Source organism: Biomphalaria glabrata, chromosome 1 (genome assembly GCF_947242115.1).
Source record: "Biomphalaria glabrata chromosome 1, xgBioGlab47.1, whole genome shotgun sequence".
Taxonomy (NCBI): Eukaryota; Metazoa; Mollusca; class Gastropoda; family Planorbidae; genus Biomphalaria; species Biomphalaria glabrata.
This window is the reverse complement of record NC_074711.1, coordinates 83,153,837-83,181,263: the sequence shown is the minus strand read 5'-3', so window position 1 is coordinate 83,181,263 and position 27,427 is coordinate 83,153,837. Positions and strand designations below refer to the sequence as shown.

The 27,427-nt window shown below is 32.3% G+C and overlaps 3 protein-coding genes across 8 annotated transcripts; 2 read left to right on the top strand and 1 right to left on the bottom strand.

Moving 5' to 3' along the window:
- The first annotated feature begins 1,105 nt into the window (after positions 1–1,105).
- LOC106054590 (bcl-2-related protein A1-like) lies at positions 1,106–7,171 on the top strand. Its single transcript, XM_013210515.2, has 2 exons — positions 1,106–1,888; positions 4,633–7,171. The coding sequence occupies exons 1-2, from the start codon at positions 1,259–1,261 to the stop codon at positions 4,747–4,749; spliced, it is 747 nt and encodes a 248-aa protein (XP_013065969.1). The 5' UTR covers positions 1,106–1,258; the 3' UTR covers positions 4,750–7,171.
- LOC106054591 (U11/U12 small nuclear ribonucleoprotein 35 kDa protein-like) lies at positions 7,062–14,673 on the bottom strand. Of its 5 annotated transcripts, none has more exons than XM_056018188.1 (3): positions 14,282–14,673; positions 11,848–11,929; positions 7,062–10,085 (listed from the first exon to the last, which is right to left on the bottom strand). In XM_056018188.1, the coding sequence occupies exon 3, from the start codon at positions 10,072–10,074 to the stop codon at positions 9,514–9,516; it is 561 nt and encodes a 186-aa protein (XP_055874163.1). In that variant the 5' UTR covers positions 10,075–10,085; positions 11,848–11,929; positions 14,282–14,673; the 3' UTR covers positions 7,062–9,513. The 5 variants fall into 5 exon arrangements, with proteins under 5 accessions (XP_055874163.1, XP_055874166.1, XP_055874164.1 ...); XM_056018191.1 differs by lacking the exon at positions 14,282–14,673 and adding an exon at positions 14,130–14,254; XM_056018189.1 differs by lacking the exon at positions 14,282–14,673 and adding an exon at positions 14,100–14,230.
- On the top strand, positions 14,266–25,915 carry LOC106054589 (galactose-1-phosphate uridylyltransferase-like). Of its 2 annotated transcripts, none has more exons than XM_056018187.1 (11): positions 14,266–14,284; positions 18,674–18,705; positions 19,153–19,322; positions 19,415–19,490; positions 19,651–19,829; positions 20,383–20,439; positions 21,006–21,128; positions 21,528–21,660; positions 22,301–22,384; positions 23,061–23,215; positions 24,279–25,915. In XM_056018187.1, the coding sequence occupies exons 2-11, from the start codon at positions 18,681–18,683 to the stop codon at positions 24,354–24,356; spliced, it is 1,080 nt and encodes a 359-aa protein (XP_055874162.1). In that variant the 5' UTR covers positions 14,266–14,284; positions 18,674–18,680; the 3' UTR covers positions 24,357–25,915. The 2 variants fall into 2 exon arrangements, with proteins under 2 accessions (XP_055874162.1, XP_055874161.1); XM_056018186.1 differs by lacking the exon at positions 14,266–14,284 and adding an exon at positions 14,691–14,839.
- The last annotated feature ends 1,512 nt before the right edge of the window (positions 25,916–27,427 follow it).

Below are 27,427 nucleotides of genomic sequence, written 5' to 3'. Positions count from 1 at the left end.
CGGAAAATGCGCCGAACGGCGCGAGAGGGTCTAAGTCAGTAAGAATAGCACATTAGGTTTTTGAAATAAAACTTTTTAATAGCAAGATAATGCACTGTGGATACCTCAGAATATGCATTTTGTTGGCTTTCAATACCAGAAATAGTGCTCGGCGGCGGGGCTTCGCCCGGCGCTGGAGGAGCGCTGCGAACTCCTCCAGACCCCCTTGCTAGGGCGGGGAGTCTACAATAAACGTCTTCCGAAAGGGTCAGAATGTAATAAAGATTAATTATATATACACACACACATATATATATATATATATATATAGGCCTATATATAATTTTTTTGCAAGGACATCGCTGTTTGTAGTACGGTCTTGCCACCGTATGTCCATATATAATATGGATAACTATCTCACTGAAGTGTGTAATATGTATAGTTTCCGTTTTATATAATTTATTTTCTCACGTCTTTTTCCATAACATTTTTTTGTGGAACAGTCTTATGTCACCAGTGCTAAAATAAAGCTCGTTACATATGTATCACGAATGTTTCTAACATTTTAGTATCGGCCCTACCGATCCCTTATCGAAAAATGCAATTTATCAAACTCGGAATGCGAGGGGGGGGGGGGATTAACAGCTAACAGACCACCTCTACTTTTACAGCTCATTGCTGGGTGTGGAGCCAACGTATCTTTTGAAATTTTGAAAGCAGATTATAGAGACGCACTATAGAATATATAGGCCTAAACACCTAGAATATAGGTCTTGATCTAGATTTATTTATAACCTGTAGAAATAGAATAAGAGATTTGCAGACTGTTTACGACTGAGCCAGCAATTCAACGAATTTTTATCAACTCGCCGATTCTTTTTTTTTTCACATTAATTTTAAAATCTAATGGTGGTAATTTAGACTAATAGGCCAATTACCGGTACTTTAATATATATTTAAAATCTATGTCTATAAATACTATAATGTTTACAGAGAGACGCAAGAACATTTTATTTAGAACCACATGTAAAAATCCACATTCCTGCTCTGCCTAGATCTAGATTATCGGTTGGCATGAAACAAAAACCTGGCTATTATTTCGTTTCTGAACTCTAAATATAGCAGTTTCGTAATAACCTCTCTTCCCAACTTTCAACAACAAGTACATCTTCCGCCATATTTGTTGTTTTGGACTAACAGAAAATGTTTTTGTTAATAATTAAATTATAGTTTTTATAACTTAGTTGTTTTAAGTTTAAAAAAATAAGGAGAGGCAACAATGTCTGTCGACAGCGTTGCTAATAACTCATTTGATATGAGGCAGAATAAGCTTATGGCCGGCAACAATAAAAATTTATTTGCTCAAGTGACGCAAAGATTTGGTGTTCTTGCGGTTCCTGGTCAAGGATTAAATGACATTTCACAAGTTACAGAAGAGAGCACTCAAACAATTTCTAATTCCCCCTTAGAACAAGTTAGACGTGATGCTGAATTCATGGCGGAAGATGTCGTTTTAAATTTTGTGGAAGAAAGTCCAAAAAAAGCTCCCAACAGATACTGTAAAACCTTAAGAAGAACTGTAAAAGAACTGTCTGATCGACATGATTTAGTCTTCAAAGGAATGGTAAACAGATTAAAACTAGATGAAAATAATGCGTTTCAAACATTTGTTATTGTCGCAGATGAGATATTTGAAGATGGACATGTGAACTGGGGAAGAATAGTTGCTGTTTATACCTTTGCCGCAAGGGTGGCTAAATATTATTCAGACACTGTTAGTAAATGTGAGATTGATAAAGTGAGTGATCCAATGGTAAAGACGAAATCTCAACAAAAGAAAATCGCACTATTTGTGGGAAAGTATGTTGCAAACAAACTTGGAAAGTGGATTCTTGATCATGGAGGCTGGGTAATTTTTTTTTCTTGAAATGCTTAATATTTTAAGATAATATTTTTATAAATAGACTTTACACTTAATCAACTTAATGACATAAATCTTAGTGCTTCTAAAGTACATTCAAAAATTCAGAATCAAGATATTTGATATTTACATCTCATGAGCATAGCCGGGTGTTTTCTGGGTTCAAAGATATGAAATCTCTGGAAAAGGAAGGGGGGGGGGGTGCTGGTGGAGTTTAGTGTCTTTGTTTAATTTTTTTTTTATTGGAGGAGAGATTTTAATGTTAAACCATCACTGCCAGCATTGCCAAGGAGGTTTGTTTGAGGCTAAAACTCCCTAAAAAAAAAAAACTAAAGCAAACTACAGTCACCAAATTACCTGAGCGTAGCCATGGAAGGTTTAAATCTCCCACCAAAAATCTATGATTGTACCGGGGGGGGGGGGGGGGGGAGAGTTGAAAACCCTAGGCCGATAAAAACCTTCTATACTACATTGATGGGCAGGACATGTAGTCTGCATGCCAGAAAATCGCCTTCCCAAATCATGACTTCTGTACGGGGAGTTGTGTGCAAGAAAGCGTTCCCAGGGAGGTCAATACAAGCGCTACAAAGACACTCTCAAGAGCTCCTTCAAGGAATGCAATATCGTTATTCACCGCTGGGTGGCACTAGCTCTCGATCGCTCCTCATGGCGTGAATCTGTTAGTCTCTGAGTCTCAAGATTTAAGGCAAGAAGAGTGGCCAGGGTGAAAGAGCGCCGCACCAACAAAAAGCTGAGAGAAGAAGCAAGCATATCTGCAACTGACCAAACCCACCCATGCCATGCATGTGGATGGCTTTTTAAAGCAAAGATTGGACTGTACAGTCACCTACTAGTCCATAGGAAATGAGAAATGTGCCCATCTTCGATCACAATGGTGGAGCTATATAATATATATATATATATATATATATATACAGTACTTTTTTGTACAAAAATAGATGCCGGTACTGGGTGATGAATTACCTAACTTTTAACTACTAATAAATTCATAATAAATGTTAAAATACAAGAAAAGTAATACTTTTGTCGGTACAAAAAAAGCGCTTAGATATGTATATATATATATATATATATAGTAGACTATAGACATAGCCAGACATTATCAAAATGCTAAAATTGTTACTTAATTTGTAATTTAATTTATCACTTTCTAAGAAGCCTAAGATAATTTTTTTATATATCACCAAAAACTCCAGTAGACAAATGCTAGATGTTGTCAAATTATGTGAAGTAAAAGATGGTATATATGGACATAATTGTACAGAACTAGATACCACCTACTTTTTATTACCAGCTACTGATTTAATCTATTAATTAAACATACAAAAGTAATACATATCTTTAATTTGATTTTATGCAAGACATTTTTATTTGAATTTTAGGAAACGTTTTTGACAGGCTCTGTTTATTGTAATTTTCTTTATCAAATAAGGAATAGAATTTTCAGCATATCCTGTTGGATGTAACAGTTCCTTTTTATTTATAATCAATAATGGGCAATAGTGCCATTATTGTTCAAAAAAGGCAAAGTTAAAATTTTATACTATTATTGTTATTTGGCCATAAGTGCAAGTGTCCAGCAGTCTAGTTGGATACCAATGAAAAGCCCCTGCCTTTTCTTGTGTATAAAACAAAATTTTACACACAAACAAATTAAATGAACTCCTACCACATTTCTGGTGGTGTTAAGTGTTCTGCTACATTTTCTCATTTCAAAATTGGTCTTTTCAAGCAACATTACTGCTATTTGTCTATTTATTTCTTACTTTATTACAATCAGTTGAGTACAAGTTATTTATTAGTATTACCATAATACAGTCAAATAAAAAATAAATGTTAAGTTTTTAATTTGTACATACTGCTATTAAAAATGTTATCATCCTTGTATGATAGAGACAGCATGGAATCATCAATAACATTAACAATATGACTTGCCTATATTTATGCTAATTTTTAGAAAAATTGTTGAACTTAAAAAAAAAAATTTCCAGCTGAGCTACATGATTCTGAATTTTTTTCCTTTCATTTCAATATTTGATATTACCTTTTTGACTCTGTAATGACGCTCTTTTTAAAAAAAATTTTTTTTTTGGTATTTTGCTTGTTTCTGGTAGTAATTACATGTATAATTTTTTTATTTTCAGACATCCATATTAAAACTAATTTTTTTTTATAAAAATTACTTTGTACTATTTAACAAGGGCATGCATTCCCTTTTGTTTTTATACCAAAAATATCATTTTCCGATAACAAACTAAATCTAGTTTTATACGAGTTTAATAAAAACTTTTTTCACACTCTAAAAACGCAAAAACATTTATATTGCGTCCAAATTTGGGTGGTAAAATTTATAATGATTTCTATGTTTTTTTGTGCCTACCAACTCATCACTCTGTGGGTGTAGGAAATTGCATCTTGAATTTAGTTGCCACCACTCTGCAGAACTCTCTAGCAGGGCAATTTATAATGACATTTTCTGTGTATGATGTGTTTCCTAACTTAGTTACAGGTGACCATTTTTACTCTGTTAACCTCTTGTTCTAGCAGGGTTGTATTTCTTTCTTATATCTTATGATGTGATTAGGTTGAAGACTTTAACTAAATGTTACAGTCTTGACACATTTAAGTGGCTTGAAAACTTCATTTACTGTATATCTGCGGAGTATAAAATCCACACAAATTCTTTAATATTTTATTCTTAATATTTTCAGGATGCTTTTGTTGAGTACTTTCCAGACCAAGGAGAGTTTGAAGAGAAGATGTGGAAAGGTGTGCTGTTTACTGCTATTGGTCTTGGTGCACTTGCTACTGTTGTTGCCTCAAGATAAATCTAATTATAGATTTTCTATCTTAAATTCTTTGTACATGCACATTATTATTTATGGCTGTTGCAGGAAAAGTACCAGTAATTTTTTTTATATTTGGAGGGGAAAATGTTCTTAATTTTCCACACTTATATTTTTTAAAAGTCTCTGATTTATTTTTTTTTTTTGAGGGGACGAGAAACCATGTGTTATATTCATCACTGTTAAGGAAAATAATAATAAAACTGTACAAAGTTTATGTGCAATAAACTGCACTCAGTGTGGTTGTAAAGTTACATAAATATTTTTTTCTCTTTTTTTTTGTTGTCAATCAGAAATGAGGAAATAGGTTTAAATTGGTTTTAAGTTTATATGCTTCCTTGATCCCGCAATGATTATGTCTATTCTGATATAGGCTAATTTATATTGTATTGAATAGAAATAGTAATAACAAATTAATATTATTTAACAATATTGCTTCTACGTCTGTTATAATGTATTTTTTTTTTTTTTTAAATGAATGCTTCAATTTAAGAATGTTAATAATATCAGTACATAATTATAGGAATATCTTTTTTTTTTAAATATCGGTAGTCATATTTATACTGTTTTCATGTTTATTATATTTCTGTTCAAAATATTTTAACTTAATGAATGTTTTATTTAACAGCAAATGTACCAAAATTAATTCTATAAATATTCAAATGAATAATTAAAATTAGACAACCTAGTAGTCTGTACCGGTACCAAAACTTTTTTTTTTATTCAAGAAAAATCTTTTGTGCTGCCATTCCTGCAATGCTGGAGCTAAAATGAACATCCTAATCTTTGCCTAAACTTTCTACAGATTCTTATCTGGTATTTTAGTCCCCCCTTGTTGTCAATAGCATAAATCCTTCAGCCACTTGTTCGCACTACACTTTTAGCAGACTTTAATAAAAAAATATTGTTGCCGAGCCTATTGGAGAAACAAAAATTAAAATATCTAGATACTGGTATGTATTTTTTAAAAAGATTGTGAAAAGAATATCATAAAATACTACCAGTAATGCATAGCTAAAAGCTTTTTTTTTTTATTAAACAGTTTCTAATTTTACAGGGATAAATGAATGTTTTGCTAAGTCGAGTATTTCCAAATTTTTTTTGCCTGAAGCGTAGAAAACCTGTTTGACATTGCACAATTCTTAAAAAAAAATAATAGAAATATATTTTAGCAGACATTACATTAACCTTTTGTAAAAACGAGACATAATGAAGCCAGAAAACCCTAAACTAGTGAGAAATCTCTTTTTTTTTTTTTTTTTTTTAAATTTAAGTAAATTCTTTTTCATGTCAGTTTTCATTTATACATTATCTTTTTTTCTGTAATATCTATGTACAAAATATAAAGGCACATATATTCCTTTAATATCCCATGCTTTAATACATCATCATGTAAAAGACGGCGTATCTGATCCAAACTATTTTTCAGGTGGCTTTCAACATTTAGGGCTAGAGGTATCTTGCTAGCAAAATAGCAGGTTGTAGAATTCTAATGTCTTCTATAAAATAATGAATAATTGGCATTCATGAAAGGAATTTTAACTATCAAATTTAAGGAGCATTGTGGGTTAAATCATCAAGCATGGGTAAGGTCATTGTAATAATATGAGAAAAATCAAAATGAGAGGACATTAGTAATGTAAATAAATATTGATATACAACTATTTTAAAGTATAAAAAGTAATTGGAAAGAAAAAAATATTTTTAAATTTATTAAAAGTTAGTATAGTATCCAATCAGCATAAAACGGTTACCTACGCCTCTGGAAATCATCAACATGCGTATATAATTTCCACTTTTGTTGTTATTGTTGTCTAGTATTTGATATGGATATAATTGAATTTCAGTCTTGTTTATATCAACATATAAATAACCACTAGCAGTAGATGATATTTCTTGTTGTAAATCTCCCATATATATATATATATATATATATTCCTAAAGGCCCCAAAAAGCAACATTTCAAAATCTTTTTGTTTAAAGCAATATATTTTTCAGGTTGCTGTCCAGGCTGATGAAAATTTGCTTGGCAGCTTGCAATTTTTTAAAATTTCTGCAACTTGTACAGATTTATCTGTTGCTCATAAACTGATTAAATAAAATTAATAGATTTGCTACATAAGTGGTTAACGAAAAATGCTTAAACCGGTTCTTTAAGGTTAGGGTTATCCTAAGTTTACCTAGTTGCTAGCTGTGAAAGGTATTGGAATTTTTTTGTGTGTATAGTTTGTAATTTTAAAATCTGGATATAAAAACCGTTCCATTCCAATTAAATATTTTGTTTGGTTTTTGCCTTTTTTTTTTTTTAGGACATAGCTTTTTTTTTTATTTTAAGGACAATTTTGGTTTTTGTTGTGTTGTCAAATCAGGTAGATTTTGAAATAAAACACTGCACATTTAGCAATTAAGCCATTTTTTTTTGTTTGTTTGCAAAAATAGGTTTTTGTTGATCATTTGTAAATGTTGTAAGTTTCTCTGTATATATAAAATGATAAATAAATTACACATTATAATATTTTGACAAGCATTAAATCCATTTGATTGACTAATGCTCACATAACTATTGATATTGGTAGGCATCTTCTTATTTTTATTTATTATTTCCAATAACAATTACTTCTCAGGCCATTTAAGTTAAACAGAAGTTACTTAAATTGAAAAAAAAATGTATTTCATTGCCTAAAAATGTTAACCGAATAAGAAAAAAATTACATTACAATCTAGAAAAATTTTTCTTTTTTAAATGGTGTCATGAAATGCATGTTAATACAGTAACAGTCATACAGGATTTTTTAGCAGCTTTCACGTCCTTTTCTTAACAGGTCTAATACAAATACTTTTTAGACATTTGATAGACTGAATCTCATTAAAGTAAAATACTATATTTGGCTCAATTCTAAAGATTACAGTTAGATTATGTAATACAGGTAGTTCATTCATTCAATAACATTGTATAACTTTTATAACTTACCGGTATAATTTTATCTTGCTTACCTGTAAAATTTGTTCACTTTAACAATGATTTATGTACTCTCTTTAAATAAATGTAGTAATAGTGGTAGGACTCTTAAATATTTTTTGTTATGAAATAAAATCAAGTTGATTTGTCTTTCCTTTGGTTTAACTAGTTTATATGTAGAATGCATTAGGTTTAGACATTGTAGTGAAACTATAAATCAGTGGCCCAGAATTTCCTTTAAGATAAACTATAAAGGGAGAATGTTGAAAATGTCCATTGAAAAGCAGCTGGTTGGACAATATGGGCTGTACCAACCTGCCTGCTGCAATGGTACGTTAATGCATGATTACGGGTGAATAGCTTTAAGTAATTATCACATCATGCCCCATGATTCAAGGGTCCAGTAGATTGAAATGGTGTAGCTATATAATTGTGAATGATTAAATACAAGAAAAACAAAACCTCCTTTATACCACTTATAGAGAGCAATTATTTTGCTCTAAATAACTAATGAATGTTAGATTTAATTAAAAAAAAAGGCGCATTAAAGTCAACGTTAATCAAATGTATGAATCTACTAGACTTTATAATATTCTAATGATAAGCCTTTAGATTTAGAACACTTGTTCAAAATAATCTTGAGCATTAATTTATTAAACTCTTTAATAGGGCCTACATTACAAAAAATTGCATTGATGGACAATTAAGTCTACTGGAGCTTAAAGGTTGCCATGCTTTGTTTTATTGTTAACTACTGAAAGCAAAATACTTAATGTGTGAACTTGCATACAATTATTCACTATGCCTAAAAAAAAATTAATTGCAAATTATTTTTTTTGTTCAATATCAAAAAGGGAAATAAATCATACCATACTGACATGTTTTTACATGGAGTTCTTCCCCTTGGATAAGCTTTTTTAAAAATATATATTCTTGTTCTTAACACTTTTTTATTGTGTATCTTTCTTACTATAGCTAGCTTAGTGCACTGCAGTCCTATTTCTTTTCATGTGGCTTCTAACTCGAACCCCCTTGATAGGATTATGCGACACTGACTGCCCTGAACCATGAATGATTTAAAATTGTCTAGTTTTTCTTAACCATGGTGTTGATTGACTGAAGTGCTTCATTAGCCTCCTCCAGATACAGTAATTTCCCAATATCAACCACCTAAATACTGTTATGCGAGTCTAAGTAGATCATATTCCATAACTATTGCAATGAATATATTAGTGTGGTACAAAAAACAACTAAGATAATTTCTGTTCCATGTTGTATGGTAGAATATACAGATTAACTTATTAAAAATGCCAATCTGAATGAAATGCTTCAAAGGAGTTACCCCCCAAAAAATTAACATACCCGTAATTTAAATTATAATAATATGAACTAGTAATTTAAGGTGCAAGTAATAACCTACATGTAGAACATGACTTTAATTGTGCAAAATATTGTAAATAATGTGTATTAAAAGAAAAGAGAACTGAAAAATTACAAACTTGTTAATTAAATTATTGTAGGTTAACATACATTAATTGAAAAACAACATGAATGAGAAATTTAGGTCAAATTTTATGATACAGGTATTTTTAATCAACTTTTTTTCTTCATTATTTTTCACAACTATAAATTAAAATACACATTTGTTCTTTTAGCTTAGTGCTGTTCAACTGCAACAGTGCTAGTTAACAAATTAATATCCATAGGATATATATATATGGGTCGGGGGAGGAGTGTCCACATCATAGTTTATGGAATATTCTTTAGCATACTGTCATCATATAAATTTACATTTTTCTCTTCATTAACATTTTATCAGACTTCTCTGTGCTTATATCTGGTCTCAAAATTGGCCTTCTAAATGGTCTGTCTTTACCACCAAATCGCAACTGACCAGATTCTCGTTTTCCTCCAAGGCCTCCACCTAGCCTACGAGGAATCCACCCTTTTAAGGTTCTTTCTTTTTCTAAGTCAACGAGTACTTCAAAGTCATCAATGAGTGTTTTATTACCAGATCGAACAGCATTTCTGGCTTGGTACTCATCCGCAAACTCAACAAAGGCATAACATTTAGAAAAGCCTGTAATTATGTCTTTCACAACTCTAGCACGAACTATGGTTCCATATTGCTTCATAACCTTTTTAATACTTTCTTCTGTAGAATTTGGACTCAGACGACCAATAAATACAGTACATTCTGGAATGCCTTGAACATATCTGTTTGGCTTATATGTACTGCCCATTGCTCTCGAAATAGCTCTGTCATGTGGGTACTCATCTGTGCCATCAATACTGCCAGCTTTCAGTGGATCATATAAATCTATAAAAACTGGTGTGAATGCCTCCATGTTGATTAAATCTGTTAAAATGAATTAAAGGGCTTAAGAGAATTATTTTTTAAAACTATATAACAACAATTAAAAGTAAACAAGCACATGGACCATGTTTATAAATCAAAATTAAAGTTTGTTACTGTCTCTTTTTTTTTTTTCTGTGAATATACTAATGCTGATAAACTTTCATTTCAAAGAGATAAGTTGACAAAAAATTATAATCCATTATGTCAGTGAGTTGGTCGTTGTTATTGCCACATGACACCCTTGTTAACAGCGAGCTAGAGAAACAGATGACATTTACATCATCTGCCCCATAGATCGCAAGTTCTGAAATGGGTACCTTAGGTCAGTTAGCAGAGTTATATACAAAATTGTTAAGCCCATCTCCTAACAATATTTGCAATGTTTAAGAACCAGTATTGATTTATTATTTCTACACATAATTGGACTTGATAAAGCTCTTCATTGTTTAAATTATTAGGGCTTGAGATCAATAGCCAAAATAAATTCATCAATCCTTTTTTTTTTTCTAAACATCCATTTTTAACTCATAGTTCGGTGAAAATAAAATCAAGAATAATTAGTACTTTTTACAATAGCACTCCTCCTCATCATCATAAGCAAACTCCATTTGAGTGAGGGCTTGAGAGGCTTAAATATTCTCTTGCAAAAGCCCTGGTCAGAAACCCTGCTGTCTTGCGTAGTGCATACATGTCACCATACAGGTAGAAAATTTTTGGTTTCCCAGACCTGTTGAGGCGAAGATCAGCAAGTCTGGGACAGTCAAACAGAATATGAGGCACGGTTTCCTCTTCTTCCCCGCAGCGGGGGCACTGCGAATCTAAATTTGGCCATAGCCGTGAGAAATATGAGCCAACAGGACAGTGGCCTGTCCTGCACTGTGCTATAATAGCTTGCTCAGGCCTGGAAAGCCTACACCATGGGGAAGTGCGGTCAGGGTGCTTCATGCGCTCCCAGACTCCACAGGCTTTTTGGGACTTGGCACTCAAACCACTTTTCCATTTCTGTTTTTTGAATTATAGCCAGAGCATGATGAAAACTTACAGCCTGTTCAGTGGGTGGAATTTGCCCTCCCTGGTGGGCCAAGGAGTCTACAATAGTGTTGCCAGTCACACCTATGTGACTCGATACCCACTGCATTATTACAGGGATACCATAGCGCTGCTTTATGTTGTGTGAAGCCATGATGACAGTGTCGATATTGGGGGGCCATGGTCCAGGGCTTTGCAAAGCCTGTAGTACAGATTTTGAGTCAGAGACCACAACAATCTGTGTTGCCCTCAAATGTCTCTCGCAGAGTTGAGAGTCAATGACCTTTAAGGCTTCACAGACAGCCATGGTCTCCGCATCAAAGTAATAGCACTAGACTTCTAAAAATATTAATTTTTCTTCAAGTCCTAGGCAATGGGAAAAGGCTGAAATTTTCTTGAATCAAAATATTTTGATATATCACTATGCCTTACAAGATTAAGACGTTATCATGATATTTACAATAATTACATGATAAAAGAATTGAAATTGATATTAATTATAAATTATTGATTATCAATATCATTATATAATAATAGATTATTAGAATTAGATTATATAGATACATCTATTCTATATTATTTTTTTTAAATATTCTAATATTGAATTATTGTCTATAGATCTATTTAATTAATTTAATTTATATATATTATTATTAATAATATTATAATTGTCAATGGAAATAACAAATTTAAAAATTTAATGATTAACTTTTAAATAAAAAAAATTTCATACTTAGATCTAGACTTTATTTGATATATGGAGAAAGGCGGTCTACGAATCTTGCATGGTGCCCCAAAGGTCCAGCAAACTAAGGCTAAACAAGGAAAGGTAAAAAAAGGTAAGGTAAACACGTATGAGTAAACACTGAGTCTGAGAATAATAAATATCAATAAGAAACACTTGCAGAACTCTTTTTGAGGTAAAAGTAAGAAGCGTATACTAGATCCAGACCATAGACCTATATATCTTGCTTTCCAGAAAAGGATGGGCTTTAGGGCGAGAGAGTGAGATCGAAGTGTTGCACGCATCTTCCTCCGGCGCAAGTCACTATCATCGGCACTGGATTTTCTTTTGGCTCAAAATACCTAAATGTGTATCTCTCGGCCTTTGTAATTAAGTGATCTCCAGGTGGCAAAAATATTACATTATCAATGACCAGTGTCACTTGGGAGTGTAGTCACTGTATTAGGTGGTGGGTGAAACAGATGAAGACATTAAACGTCGTATAAACCTAGCGCGTCAGACATTTACACACCTATAACCAACCAGGAAATCTCCCCACATCTCTAACAAGACTAAAATAAGAATGTAACAAGGTTACAAAGACAGTTTGTGTGGAAACACAAACTCAAAATCGGCCCCCGAAGAGGTCCACCCAGGCAGGTAAAAAGGCAGGTATCAATATTTTCAGAAAGAACATCAGAATTTAATTCTATCAAAGGCAAATGACAGAGAAGAATGGAGAAAGAAGGTTGGCAGATCTTGCGTGGTTTCCCAGCGGTCCAGCAGACCAAAGGATAGGTGAATTGTTTTGTAAAGGGGCAATCTCTTATTCAAATCCCAAAAAAAAGGAAAAACAAATATTTCCGTTTTATTTCAGCGTCTTTCGGCAATAGTGCAGCTCTGCAGTTCACACAATAATATGTAAAACTACTTATTAATTGTTGTTTTAAATTATGTCCAACTTATATGTATACTAAATAGATTTTTTTTCTCTTAAAAAAAAAGTAAACATTACTTTTTGGGTAAATGTAGTAGTTAGTAGGATAGAACTTACATAACGTAGCAATACAAATGTAAAAAAAATATTTTTTTGACAAAAAATCTAAAACCATTTGAATAAATGTGTTAAAAATATTGCAAATTGTCACCTCCCCTACTAAAGAGCCTCCCGTGTTTGTTACTATTAATAGTGAATAGTTGTAAAAGTGGTGTATTTTTATGAAAAACTGCTTGCATAAGTGATTTTAGAAAAGAAAAAAAGTAGCCGTTGCATCAGAACTTTGAATGGACTAAAATATGATTCGGATTTTCACTATTTTTTTTAGTTTACTAGATCTAAACGGGACGCACGGTCAGACATTTCACAGAAAACTAATAGCGTCTTTTCCCCTTTCGGAGGCCGCTTAAAAAATGTCAATAGGTGGTCTTATTGCATATGGTTCTGAATCATGGAGAAAACTGAAGCATATAAGCAACAACAAAAAAGTACAGACCAACATCAACAGATGTCTGAGAAATATCTTTAAAATACACTGGTACGACAAAATAGAAAACACCAAACTGTGTGGACAGAGAAATACAGAAGTGCAGATCTTAGAGGGAAAGAAAAGATGACGAATGACCAATGTCTATACTAGGCCTATAGACTGGTGGTATGGGCTTAGGCTGTCTCGAATGTCCCGTGTTCGAAACCTGCCCGCTGTCCTCCCCCGTCGTTCTTCCAGGAGTTTTGGGCTAAGAAGATGTATATAATTAGCTTCATAATCTGAAAGAACATTCAACATCCGAACATGCAAAATATTTTACAAAACATTTTACAATTCTAGATCTAGATTATTCTAGATCCACAGATCACAAACCTATATATACATATTATATACCTATATTGTTACGATTTTCTCTATCACGCCTTCTGTGAACACTGCCAAACACAACACAGCACATCTACAAAGAACTTGAAAACAAGAACTTCAATAAACTATGTGGCGGTTTAATGAGGTAGTTCCGAATCTCTGACCTACTTTATAAAAAGTCACGTGACTGTGGTCTTATACATGGCATTATACCTTCCTATGATAAGATGTAGATAAAGATTTAGTGCTAGCCTAGATCTAATAGACCTATTAAATAATCATAAAAATTAGTGAATTATTGTAACATACTTTTTATTACTTAAAGATGTAGATCTATAGATCTAGACTATTTTCATTTTTAAATTACAATGAAATCAATGAGGTCATTAATGTAAACAACACATTCACATGACTGAGAAGAGATCCGGAACTACGTACCCCATTACAAATACATCAATAGCCAATTCAACACAATTGGCTACACTGAACTTCAAATGCTTTCTTGTAATTAACAGAACTGCCTAACTTAACATTAGCTACTAGTCTCTCTTGCTCGTACAGCTACATTAAGTACATTCTGGAGGACTCACATGGTACGGTACCGTCCTTAAATTACTGCCTTGCTGTCCTGGACTCGACTGTCCTTTGTAACACATTGTCTCGAGTCCGTGATCACATGACCACAACACGGGTCATACTTGCGTTTATTAGCAGTACTGTCCACTGTTCAATAACCCTTGACCTGTGTGATTGGCCTGAGTCGTATGTGTTAGTAGGCCGCACACATTAACCCTTTCAGTCCGCCACTGGAGTTATACCGGCACCTTCGACATAGTCACGGAGGTCACGGTTATACTCCCCATAATATATAGATACAGACCAGTCATAGAAGATCATATAGACATAAAGTGATATATAGGTCTGTGATCCAGACATAGTATTAGACGAAATTATATGTCAGTGAGAGGTTAAAAGTTTAAAGAGCATGTAGGTTTTGACCCTGTGACCAGCTTAATCATATCCTGACATTCACATTGTTACGATTGTGTTTGTTAAACGAGCCGCTTCCAATTAGATTCTAGATTCTAAATCTTGATATAGAATCTAGATATTTAGAATCTATATAGACTCTAAATATAAGTATAAGAGTAAGTATCTATGTAGCTAGACACAAGACATATACTAGATCAGGGGTTCTCAACCTGTGGATCGCGACCCCTCCCCCCTCTTTGGGGGTCGAATGACGAATCTTGAAATGGCCAGGGGTCGCCTACGGCCATCAAATTATGGATTTTTTTTTGTCTATTCTAACGTGTACCATTTGACATTGTAAAAAGTTTTTCCATTTAATGTTACAATTTTATAATTCATAATTGTCATAAATAATGCAGGCAAATCAATCAGAATGACTTCAACCAATGGAAATGGAATTGTCGCAGCCTAAATATTTTTAACAATTTAAATTAATGCATAACATAACGCCATTTCAGAATCATCTGGGACGTCCTAATGTAATTGAAAAGCTATTTCATTTATAATTGACAATACGTAATCGTTTAAAAAGATTATTTATTGAAGGTAATATTTCATCATGGAACAATCCATTAACATGGATCTCGATCAAAAGAACATCAATAAAAAAAAATTGTTAATTTTTACGGCATGATTTTACTTCAATAGTTGAAGCAGGAATTCAAAAACCCCAGTGCGTCATTTGTAAAGAAGTTTTATTAGCCTAATCTATAAAACCCTAACCCTAACGTCGTTATGATAGCAAATGTCGTTGACGAGGATACCAAGAATTTGAGACATAAGGTTAGGTAGATAAACGATAGTGATTTTAAAGACAAGTTTCTCTTTCGCCAAACTCTTGAAACGACTACATCAGCACCTGAGGTTTAAGAGAAAGTTGTTTCATTTTCAAAATCTCTTGGGAAAATATTAGTGTCGTCTGCAAAGCTGATTCTCCAAGTTTTCTAGCATGATAAAGGCACATTCCTCGTCTCATATGCTAGGACAAATTTGTACAAATACTCCTTCTTTCCTAGTGCTATTAGGGCTTGGAATGGGTTGCCTGAGCTAGCCAGGAAAACCAGTGACTTGGCAGAATTTAAGTCATTGGTTAATATGCATGACTAAATGCATGACGCGTAGGATGTAATCATCTTCTTTTTTGAAGTAACGTCTGTATTATATAAGATAAGAAGATAAGATGGTCTGAATTTCAACGTTTGCCATAAGAAATTTAAGTAGCAATGAAAAACGTCACTGCAAGGATCACCATGCCTCGATTTGTTTGGTTTTTTTAAAATCCGATCCTTCCAAATAAAGTTTGAGATTGACAAACAAAATTGAAGGAAAACGTTTTGCCAATCTTCTCTGCTCTCTATGAGGAAAACAACATTGAACCTCACAAATAGATACATTAAAATTTATTTCAAAGATCATTTGCAAATACTTGCTGACAAAATATCATCATATTTCCAAATCTACTTAACATCACGTTTGCACATGCCAGAAGTTTAGTCATAAACTGTATTTTATATTCAATAGTGATTCAGCAAAAAATGATTTCTTCTCTGTCAGTCACACAAGTTTGGTTCTGGTGTTTGCCGTTATATATACAAATTTGTCTATTTGTCTGAGTTTCCTTTTCAAAAACCATTTCCAATAAAATATTTTTGCAAAACAAGCTTTCCAGTTAGTTAACAAGAAAAACACAATCAGAAGATGACATTTGTTGTGATTTTGCAAAGACTGTCCCAAGAATTCCTGAAATGATGAATTAGAAACAAGACCAGACTGCCACAACAATATTGTAATGAACTATTGTTTCACCATGCTTTTCAAATTGTCACATAAATATGCAACATGAATATGGGGAATGAGAGATAGGTAGATACAAGTCAAAGATACAATTTGATATACTTGTCATTTAATGAATACATTTCAAGATTATAAATGGAGAACTGTTAAAAGGGGTCACCGAGCCAAATAGGTTGAGAATCGCTGTACTAGATCATAATATAAAGTAGCTTATAAATATAATTAGCCAAGCCAGAGAGACCAGTAAAGGGCAGGGATGAAGAAGTGATAGCAGATGTAGGACAGAAGAATAGATGGATTGAGTATTTCCAGGAGCTGCTGAACAGACCTACTCCTGCAAACCCATGAGAGATACTACCAGCAGCAAGAGACCTGACTATCAAGTGCAGTACACTCACTAAGGAAGAGATCCGCAGCAAATCTGCAGCTTGCAGGACCTGACAGCATCCTGGTTGAAGCGCTAAAGGAAGACATTGATACCAGCATGAAGCTACCTACCCTCTCTTAGGCAAGATAGAAAAAGAAGTGCCACCAGAGTGGAAGGGGGGCTATCTCATCAAACTCACCAAGATAGACAAACTTAGTTCCTGCTTCATTTACCAAGGGATAACACTGTTGTACATTCCAGGAAAGGTGTTAAGCCGCTTTCTGAGAATCAAATGAAAGGTGCTGTAGATTCACACAACATGTGTTCCAAGGATTTTTCTCTTCATAGGAAAAAGCTGATGAAAGCTTACTAAATCTATAATAGGAAAGCTTGACTTTTAAAATTTGCTAGCTCAGGGATATGAGAATGGCAGAGTTACAATATCTTGACTACAGAGGGGTACAGGCAATTTGATTAATTGTGAAGACCATCCAAACAGTCTGTGGGTCAAGCACAAGGTATTTATCCAGCTATGTAAGGCAAGGCTAGGAATGACAAGAGTATTGTCAGGGTTGCGTTTTAAGCATTAGCTTGTTTGCCCGGGCCCCTGACATTCAACCATGCACCTTCATGTGTAAAAAAATAATTAACTAGATGTTAACAACATAATGTTTAATAAGATGAAAGTAATTTACAATGGACAAACTGATAAAGTAATATATCTTTGAATTGAACAAATATTATAATACAATATAGCTGTTATGTTAATAAAATAATCATTCTGCACCTTGCTGTCCCATAGTACCAACACAACACATTAGTAAGTATTTTGGCCTCTACGCAACAACCATACAACACTAGCCCACTGCTGACTCTAGACTAGTGCAGATTCTACCTACAAGCCCATCACTAACTCCCTGTAGAGAAGTAAGAATGACAAATTGAAAGGACCAATCTAATACACTATGGCAGCGAAACAACTGCGAAATGTAGCAATGCCTTAGATACTCATCCTAAACAGGGATACACAGACAAACCTCAAAGAAACGTTATATCAGTATAGTAACAGAAAAACTCCATCAAGCTATGCAGCAAAGAAGGTGCATTCGAAAACTGTGCATTTAACAAGAATTGGTGCTAGAATAATATAACCTACTTACCGAAAAGTACCTTCCGACCAAATGTTTAGTTATTGACAAGTGAAGTCACTTGAACTCTATGAAAGAGTAACACACAGTAGCTCAAAATGCTAGTGAGAAGACTCATATATCAAATTGAACCAGGATGGTAAAGAAAAGCAGATTTTATTAATACTCAATCTGTTTAAGTTTTTTTTTGGTTTTAGATAATCTTGCATTTTAATAATTTTATTAGATCTATAAAATCTATTAAATTTCTCTACGAGAAAAGGTTGCCGTGTATCAGTCATATAATGTTGTTAACTACCTTCTACTTTTATTATAATTCTACAAAAGGAAAATAACTGACAACTGATATTCTGTTGGAACATTTTGGGGGGCTGTGAGGGGTTGGGAATGATGAGGGCAGTAAGAGGGTGACACACAGCATGAGCTAACCACACCAGGTAACTAGTTGCACTAACCCTGGGTTTAGCAATGCCAATGATGAGATCTAGATCTAGAAACTTGTTTATAGATCTAGGTCTAGTTTAACTAGAGAATCACCAAAAAATAGAATGAAAGTACACATAGTAGTCCCTCCACTTTAGGCATTACTACCAATTTATGATATTCTCTGGTCTAATAATTCTTTTGTTTGTTTGTTATAGGCACTTTATGATGGAAGATTTTAAAAGTACAGGTAACAAAGCATGTTTTGTTGTAAACTACATCAAATATAACAATAATTATAAATGTTATTGTTGAATTACAGAACATCTATACAGCCGTTGTCTTGCAATCATTCCCAAAGTTATGCATAATTAATAATAAATTTAGTGACTTATTAACTTGCTGGTGCCATGGAGATTACTTCAGAGCTATATTTATTATCCTTTGCAGCTGGGTAATGAATGAGAACTATATGAATAATAAAGAGTAAAATTAACAAATATCAGGATTACTTATCTCTAAGTGTCTTGAGAAGCTGGAGACTGACAAAAATTGTTGTTTGCTGATGATGCCAAATTTTAAGAATTAATAGTGAAATTCACTTATTTGACTTTTGAAAATTGTAAATTTGTGTATATTTTAAAGCATTGTATGTAACGATTTTAAAGTTAATTAAAAAGGTTTTATTATTTTATAGAACATCCTCATTTGAGGTACAATCCTCTACGTGATGACTGGATTGTTGTGTCACCTCACAGAGCTAAACGACCTTGGCAAGGGCAAGTGGAGAAACTTGTCCAAGAAGATATTCCTCGCCACGATCCTAAAAATCCACTTTGCCCTGGAGCGACACGCCCAAACGGACAGGTGGCTATTTGAAAATTTAAAACAAAATTAGTCAAAATTTTCTTTAGGCATGACAACTTAATGTTTTTAATTCAATGTTATGATTTTCTCAGGTCAATCCAGATTATACCAACACCTATGTTTTTGACAATGATTTCCCTGCTTTACTCCCTGGAGGACCAGATCCACGTAATTCTTTTTTTTTTATACATTAGATATATTGTTAAAATAACACTTCTCAGTTTGAAAACCAAATAAACAACAACAACAAAAAACCCAAATACTTTACCTTTAGAATAGATATTGTCTATTAACCGTATCTTAAGAGAACGTATTCTCTCTTCCTTAGCTGCTAGTGATGATCCATTGTTCCAGTCTGCTCCAGCTCATGGCAAGTGTAGAGTCATATGTTTCCACCCTTGGTCTGATTTGACCTTGCCCTTGATGGAAGTCAAAGATATTCGTGCAGTGGTGGACACCTGGATAGCAGAAAATATTTCTTTAGGAAAACAATTCGAATGGGTTCAGGTATTAATATTAAATTTTTATTTCTTTTAAGTATGCCATTATTATGCATATTTAGAGATTCTAATTATTCATACAGTCAAACTTCATTGTCTCAAAACAACTTGAATTGGATTTCATAAGTTTAGAAATAATTATGAGCATTGTCTGTACAAAAAAAAAAGGTTAGATTTTAGTTGTTTTTGTTTTTGTATTATTGTGTGTGTGTGTGTGTGAACATGATTTCAGTTTGAGTTTCTAGCTTCTTATTGTGCGAAGCGAACTTCACCCTTTGTTACATCCTTTTGTTCCTTTCCTGTGGTTTAAAAGTGCGGAGTGGTGTGCATGTTCTGATGAATGTGACGAAAATGAAGTATGATTTCAGAGAAAAATAACTGACAGCATAAATGCAAGTTTCCATTGTTTTCTTTTTTAATTGGGATTTTGGTTTTTAGAAATTACTAAAGATAATAATTTTGAACTAATTAGCTTTATGTCTCTGGTTGTATTGTGCACAGAAAATACAGCATCTCTTAGATCTATCATTAGTTTTTTTTTGTGTTTTTTTTTAATACAGCTATTTGAAAATCGTGGAGCTGTAATGGGGTGCTCAAACCCTCACCCACATTGCCAGGCAAGTGTTTTAATACAATTTATGTATTGTTGCTGGTTATTGTAAAGATAAAATTAGCTATTATAAGTATCCCTTAGGCAAAATGAACTTGATTTCCAACTAGCTTTTCCATGATGTTTTATTTATTAATGACATAAAAAATTTGATGCTTTAAGAGAATTGAATTTTCCTAGAACTGAAAGTATAGTAGGGGGCATATTGACTTAGCGTTAAGTGCTTGGTTTCTGAACTGAGAGGTCTTGGGTTAGAACAGCGGTTCTCAACCTTTTAAGCTCGGTGACCCCTTTCTACAATCCCCTGAAAGGGTGCTTAACTATTTTTTTTTTACTAAACTAAAGTACATTCTGTAAAATGTTCTGTATTGAGAAAACCAAAACAAAAAAATGTATCCTTTATTGCTTGTTAAAATCAGTTCTAGTCCTGCTTATTCCTTCCCAATGATGTCTGAAAGTGGTACTTTACTTTTTTTTTTAAACAAATGTATAGTAGATTCTGTACAATTTTCTGTATTAAGAAAACCAAAATGAACAAAAAATGTATCCTTCCTTTATTGATCATGAAATCAGGTGTGGTCCTGCTCATTTCTTCCTAATGAAGTTGCTGTGAAAGAACGTATGCAAAAGAACTATTTGAAAACTCACGGAAAGCCAATGCTGGTGGATTACTTGGAAAAAGAACTTATTAAAAAAGTAAGAATGTGAGAATTTAGAGAACCAATTAAAAAAAAAAAAACAAAAAAAAACTTTCATTGAAAATTTGAAATTTAATGAGTTTAAAGATATGTAATTTTTTTTAATCAAAATGCAGTTGTTAGTATAGAATGACTTTGTTTCATCAAAAAGGACACTTAGTAGAGCCATACTCTAAAGAAACCTTACCACTACCTACACACATGTTAAAAGTGACCCTTGCTTGTGAGAAGCCAGTGTTTTTCCATTTGGCTCATTTTGATTTCGGGGCTTAAGTTATCTCTACCTCAATGTCTATAGTTTGCCTTGTCATCTCTCTACATAGTGTGGTCTAGGGCTCTGACAATTTCTTATTTAACTATAAATATGTGATATTAAAAAAAATGTTCTTCCCTCCAGGAAAGGCTAGTTTTGGAATCTGAACATTGGGTTTGGCTTGTTCCTTACTGGGCAGTTTGGCCTTTTGAAACAATGCTGCTACCTAGACGCCATGTCTTAAGACTGGAAGATCTCAAAGAAGAGGAGAAAGATGGTAAGTTATAAAACAGTGTGGCACATCTTTTAACAAAATTCTTTACAGCATTTATATATACAATGTTTTGTTAAGAAAAAATTTTTTTTTTCGTAAGGCTAACATAGCTTTAAATGAAATCCTTTTCTACCATTTTAATCATGTGTAGTAAGTAAAGAGGCGCAGTGGCTCAGTGGTGAAATGCTTGGATTCCAAGCCAAGAGGTCTTGGGTTTGAATCCTGGTGAAGACTGGGATTTTTTATTTCGGGATCTATAGGGTGCCTCTGAGTCCACTCAGCTCTAATGGGTACCTGACAATATTTAGGGAAAATTAAAGACGGCCCACTGAATTGCATGACCTTTACATTATCTACCCCATAAATTAGAAGGTCGCAAACTGGTACTTTACTTTTGCTTAATGATTTAAGTAAAAGAAGATTATATTTAATGTTATTTAAAATGTCATTTAACTAAACTCTTATGTAATATTCAAAATATTTAAACTAAATATAGAATAATTTTAGTTTAGTTTATCTCTAGAACTATTCTTTCCAATAGCTTTATGTGAAACTATGTTTATTAAAAACTTCAGAACCTCATATTCATCTAATATTGAATTTTCATCTCAAGATGCTTATACCTATTATTTGTGTATTTTAGATTTGAGTCAAATTATGAAACAGCTACTTACTGTTTATGACAATTTGTTTGAAGTTTCATTTCCTTATTGTATGGGATGGCATGGTGAGTAAAGTGCTTGGCCAGAAATCTACATCTTACTGTTCCATTAACTCTTTCTCTCCTAATTGACGATAGCCTTGTTGATTTAAACTCATTAAATTAAATTAATGTTTGATTTTATAAACATTACTTTATCTTATATAAAAAGAGCCTGCATTCCCTTTTAATTCTATACCAAATAAAACATTTTCTCATAACAAACAAAAACGTTATTGAAGCTTAACCAAAAAAGGTAATGAAATACTTCTGAACAAAGTGAAGAATTCCATCCAAACATGGAAAATAATTATGGGGAGAAAGAGTTAATTTTCATTTTTTTTACTTATTATAATATATTCCTTAAAATGATATTCTAAAGTGATTAAACATAATTTTTAAGCCTTATAATTTGTCCATTTTTTATGTAAAGTAACATAAGACATATGAGGATCCTACATCGAATAGGCATTTGCTATCACCCAGAACTCCAATTATATCGAGATTAAAAAAAAACAAACTCATAAAATTCTGCTTCAACTATTAAAAATATTTATATATGAATATTTCATTTGATACTTATTTCTAAGATGTTTTAATAAATGAAGTTGCAGGTGGTATTTGTCCAGTACATAATTAGAAACCAAATAAAGTCACTACTCTTCTTAAACTTTGTTTTATCACTCACTTTTTATTTCTATAGGTGCACCCACAGGGAAATATTTTAATGATGACATGTCACACTGGCAACTTCATGCTGTTTTCTATCCTCCATTATTGAGGTCAGCAACGGTTAAGAAATTCATGGTGGGATTTGAAATGCTGGCTTCGGCTCAAAGAGACATGACTGCAGAGCAGGTATTGTGTATATATCTTTTTTTTAAAAATGTTTTCATTTTCTATAATTAGTGTTAAAAATGTTTTAACTAGATAGTCATACCATAGGCTAGAGTGAGCCCACCCAGTCATAGGCAAGATGATCAATTATATGGTGTTAGGAAATAAAAGGTGAAAAGAGTCCAAAATGTGTTTTATTACTCTTAAATTTTTCAAACTACCCACAACTGTTCTTAAAATTTCTTCTTCTTCTTTAAGCACCTTTTAAATACATCCAGGATGTTTTGTTTGGTTCTTATTCTTCATTTGAATTACTTTGTTCTTATACTCTCTCTGAAAGCACTGCACTTTTAATACATTTCATCATGTCCTGTTTATAAAATTAAGCAAGGTAACCAGAACTCTAATTTAAAAGTATCTTATGATTAAGGGATATCAGGAAATTCAAGGGACAAGGTTTTATCAGGACATGTTTTTGATGGTGTGTTTAATTACATGTTAAAATCCTGACCATTGTTTTTTCTTCATGAATGCCTAGTTCGCTTACTTGGATATAAATCTCTTTTCCTAAGGTGTTAACTTGAATATTACTCCTGCCTTAAGTGTCTTGATTTGATGACGATATTCTTAATAATTTGAGAGTGTCAAGTAACTCCTTCTTATTACTGATTTTTTTTTAACTTACGATGCGTACTTAGCCACTGTGTATCAGGCCAGGACATTTTACGCCCATAGCCCATAGGCTTAATTCCGTGCTTTTTTATTACAGAAACCATGATAAAATCAGTAGACCTAATAATTAAGGAAGTTGTTTCTTACATACTTTGCGAAATAAAATAAAACAAAGATGTGCATGTGTGTGTGTGCGTATTCTCAATGAGCTTGCTTATATTTTAGAATTAAAAGTGTCTAATGCTGAATTACATACAACTACATTCTCATAAAAAGAAATTTACTTTTACTTTCTGCATAACCTAAACAAGGACAGAGCACTTAGCTGATGAAGTTTTGTGTGGTTATAGCTTTAGTTCTTTTTATATTGTTGGCTTAAGTTAAGCTAATCTAATTCCTTATTTATTTTCAGGCTGCAGAGCGTCTACGAAATTTGCCTTTGGTGCATTATAAGAAAAGTTCTGAGAAAATAACTAATGGTAACAGTTAAAAAATATCACCCACCAATAAAGTCATTTCTTTTTGTTGCATTTATAATGATTTCAGAAAATTACAGCCTTTTAATAAAAGAAAAAACAAAAATTAGAGTCTACATACATTTCCAGAAATGCTTATTATTTGAGACCAAAGTTAATTATTGGTTGCTAGTCTTATAGTGATATTTTTTAAAATTAATATGTTTGTTAGTGTGGGCTTGAAGCTCCATCAAAGAGTAAGGAAGAAAAAGTCTTCTACTTTACTAGATGTGATTTTTTTTTGGTCAATGTTAACAGAATCAAGTTTGTTCAGTTTTTAGTCTTAGAAACCATATTGTGATATCAGTTTTTGTGGCATTGGGTTTGAATTTTGTATCAAAGAATAAGGAAGGAAATAGTTACTACTTTTTTAGATGTGATTTGTTTCTTCTTTTTTTTGTTGTTAATGTAACCAAGTTGTTTTGCTATTATCCTTATCATATTTTTTTTATGTTTATGTAAACAATTTATTTTCCTTTCTTCCTTTATGTTCAATGGTGACTTTAGACAATATTGTTTATAAAATCTCATAACTGTAAGGGTTTGAGAATTGATTTAAATATGCTTTTGGTCTTGTAATAATATTGGGCATAACAAATTTTGTTTTCACTGTTATCAGTTTCATGTAATAGAATTATATGCTTATCTTTATACTTATTATGTTATGGGATGAAGATTTTAATGAGATATTTTTAAACAATTCTCAATGACCATCTTGTTCAAAGACATCAACCAATGTTCATCTTTTGACCATATCTTGGGTACCGGTAACATCATCTTGTAGTTGGAAAGTAAGACTATTTTTTAGCCTCTTTCTTCAATTGGTCTTTACTATTAGATTACCCATAAGGAAAAAATAATGAAGGTTGAAGTTATAAAGTTCCCCTTTCAGACCTGATGATGATACGGTCATCTATTAACAAGGGTGTTATGTGACCAGCACAATGACCAACTTCTTTCACTTTTCCCCAGCTAAAGCCAAAGCTGGGTGGACTTCCTAAAGTTTCCGAAATAAAAAATACCAAACTCCGGACCCCTGGTTTGGAAGCCAAGCGCTTAACCACTCAGCCACCGCACCTCTATGTTTATTTTGTACTTCTCTTATTTTTCTTGTTAGTTTACTTGATGAATCTCACGAAGTGGTGCTCACAAGACACTTTTATCAAAACTTCATTTCACTAATTGATATTCATGCAGTAGGTAATACTTGTGTGTGTGTGTGTGTATAATATTGTTACTCAGAGTGCTCTTGGCATCTTATATTTCAACTCAAGAAAGTTTGAAAGTTTTCACCATGTCTTTAAAATGACTTTGCAAATCGTCATATTACGGGTATTAATTTATATAAATCTTATATTTTATTCTATATACATGAAATGTGGTGTTATTCTATTAAACAAACTCAATACGACAATTTCTTATATGCATTGTTTTTAAACTGTAACAGCAAGATGTGCTTCCAACTTAAATCTATCTTTGTTATGCTTCAGAAAATCTTTTTATAAACAGACATATTCGAATAAGCAAAATTTAATGCTGAGTTGTTTTTTTGTCCATTTTATGTGAGGATATTTACTGCAAATGAGCAATTATTTAATATTTGATTATGCATTTGGTTGCTGGGGTTATTTGATAAAATGAAGTATCTAACTTTGTTTTTTTTTTCAATGTTTTGTAAGAATTATAATAATGGTCCTCAGAATGCTAAGCTAATTTTTACAAATTAAAAATTATTTCTAGATATAATCAAAATTGTGACAAGAATGTTTGTTATAATAAAATTTAATATAAAACTTACAATAAGACCCAAAGAAAGGCTACTGCAGATGAAAGGTTCACACAAGAATAGAACTTATATTTACCTCAGTACATTAGAACAGAACTTAGTAAACTTCAACAACAAAAATAAATAATTTTTTTGCTTTAGCAATTTGGTTTTCCAAAATTGAATAATTATGTTAGAAATTACTTATGATGTTTTTATGCAACTAATTTGTAAGTTCTACAAAACTTTACTTAATACTAAACTGAAAGGATGAGATGTTACTTAATTTTGTATTAAGTTTTACTTGGAATGGTAGAACAGGCTTCAGAAAGACAAATATATTTTCAAGACCTAATTATCTATTGTTTACAGCTGGTTTAAAGTTTTAATTTAAAAGCAATACAATTTCTAAAAAGTTAAAAGTAAAGATCATCTTTTGGACCTTGCAATCTACTGGGCAGATGACGTACATGTTTATGTCATTTGTTTTAGTGGCCCACTGTTAACGAGGGCATCATGTGACCAGCACAAGGACCAACTGCCTTTACTTTTCCCCATCAGATTTGGGTGAAATGGTGTGCCATAAATATACCAAAATTCAAAATACCATTCTTCACTATTATTTAAACATGTGACCCCTTAAGCCAAGCATTTTACCACTCAGCCGCCATGCCTCCAACAACAATAAAATGTATATATTTGTATCTTTTCAGCATTGAAGAACAAATTAAAATACAAAATTGGTATTTAGTAATATAATATCTGGTATCACATAAATGTAACTTTTATAAATAGATCAGTACTTTTTTGAAAGCCAATATTTCCTACATAAAAGTGTTCAAAGCTGATTTTAAAAAAAATATAATTATAATAATGAAAAAAAAAAAAAACACTTTTCTTTTAGTTTTTGATACCAGTATATGAATTTAAATCTAAAAAAGTTCACAAATGACAAATAGCTTAAAGTGTATGTGTATTGGAGAGAGATTTCAAAATCTAAGCACTACAGAACAGAACATTGAATTCTGATTCTTTTTTTTTTCCCTCTACAACTTTGTCTTAGGTGCAATGTCCCATTATCTTAGGTAAATCAATCAAATCTTGGTTTTAACTTATTACTGTCTCTATATTTTCCTTTTTTTACCTCTAAATTTATACTTTTTTAAAAAAATCATATATATTTTGTACTCTTAAATTACTAAATAGAATAATTTGTGTCATTGTCAAATTATTTCATGACTTTTGTATTTCATAAATCATTATAATTTCTACTTTAAAAAA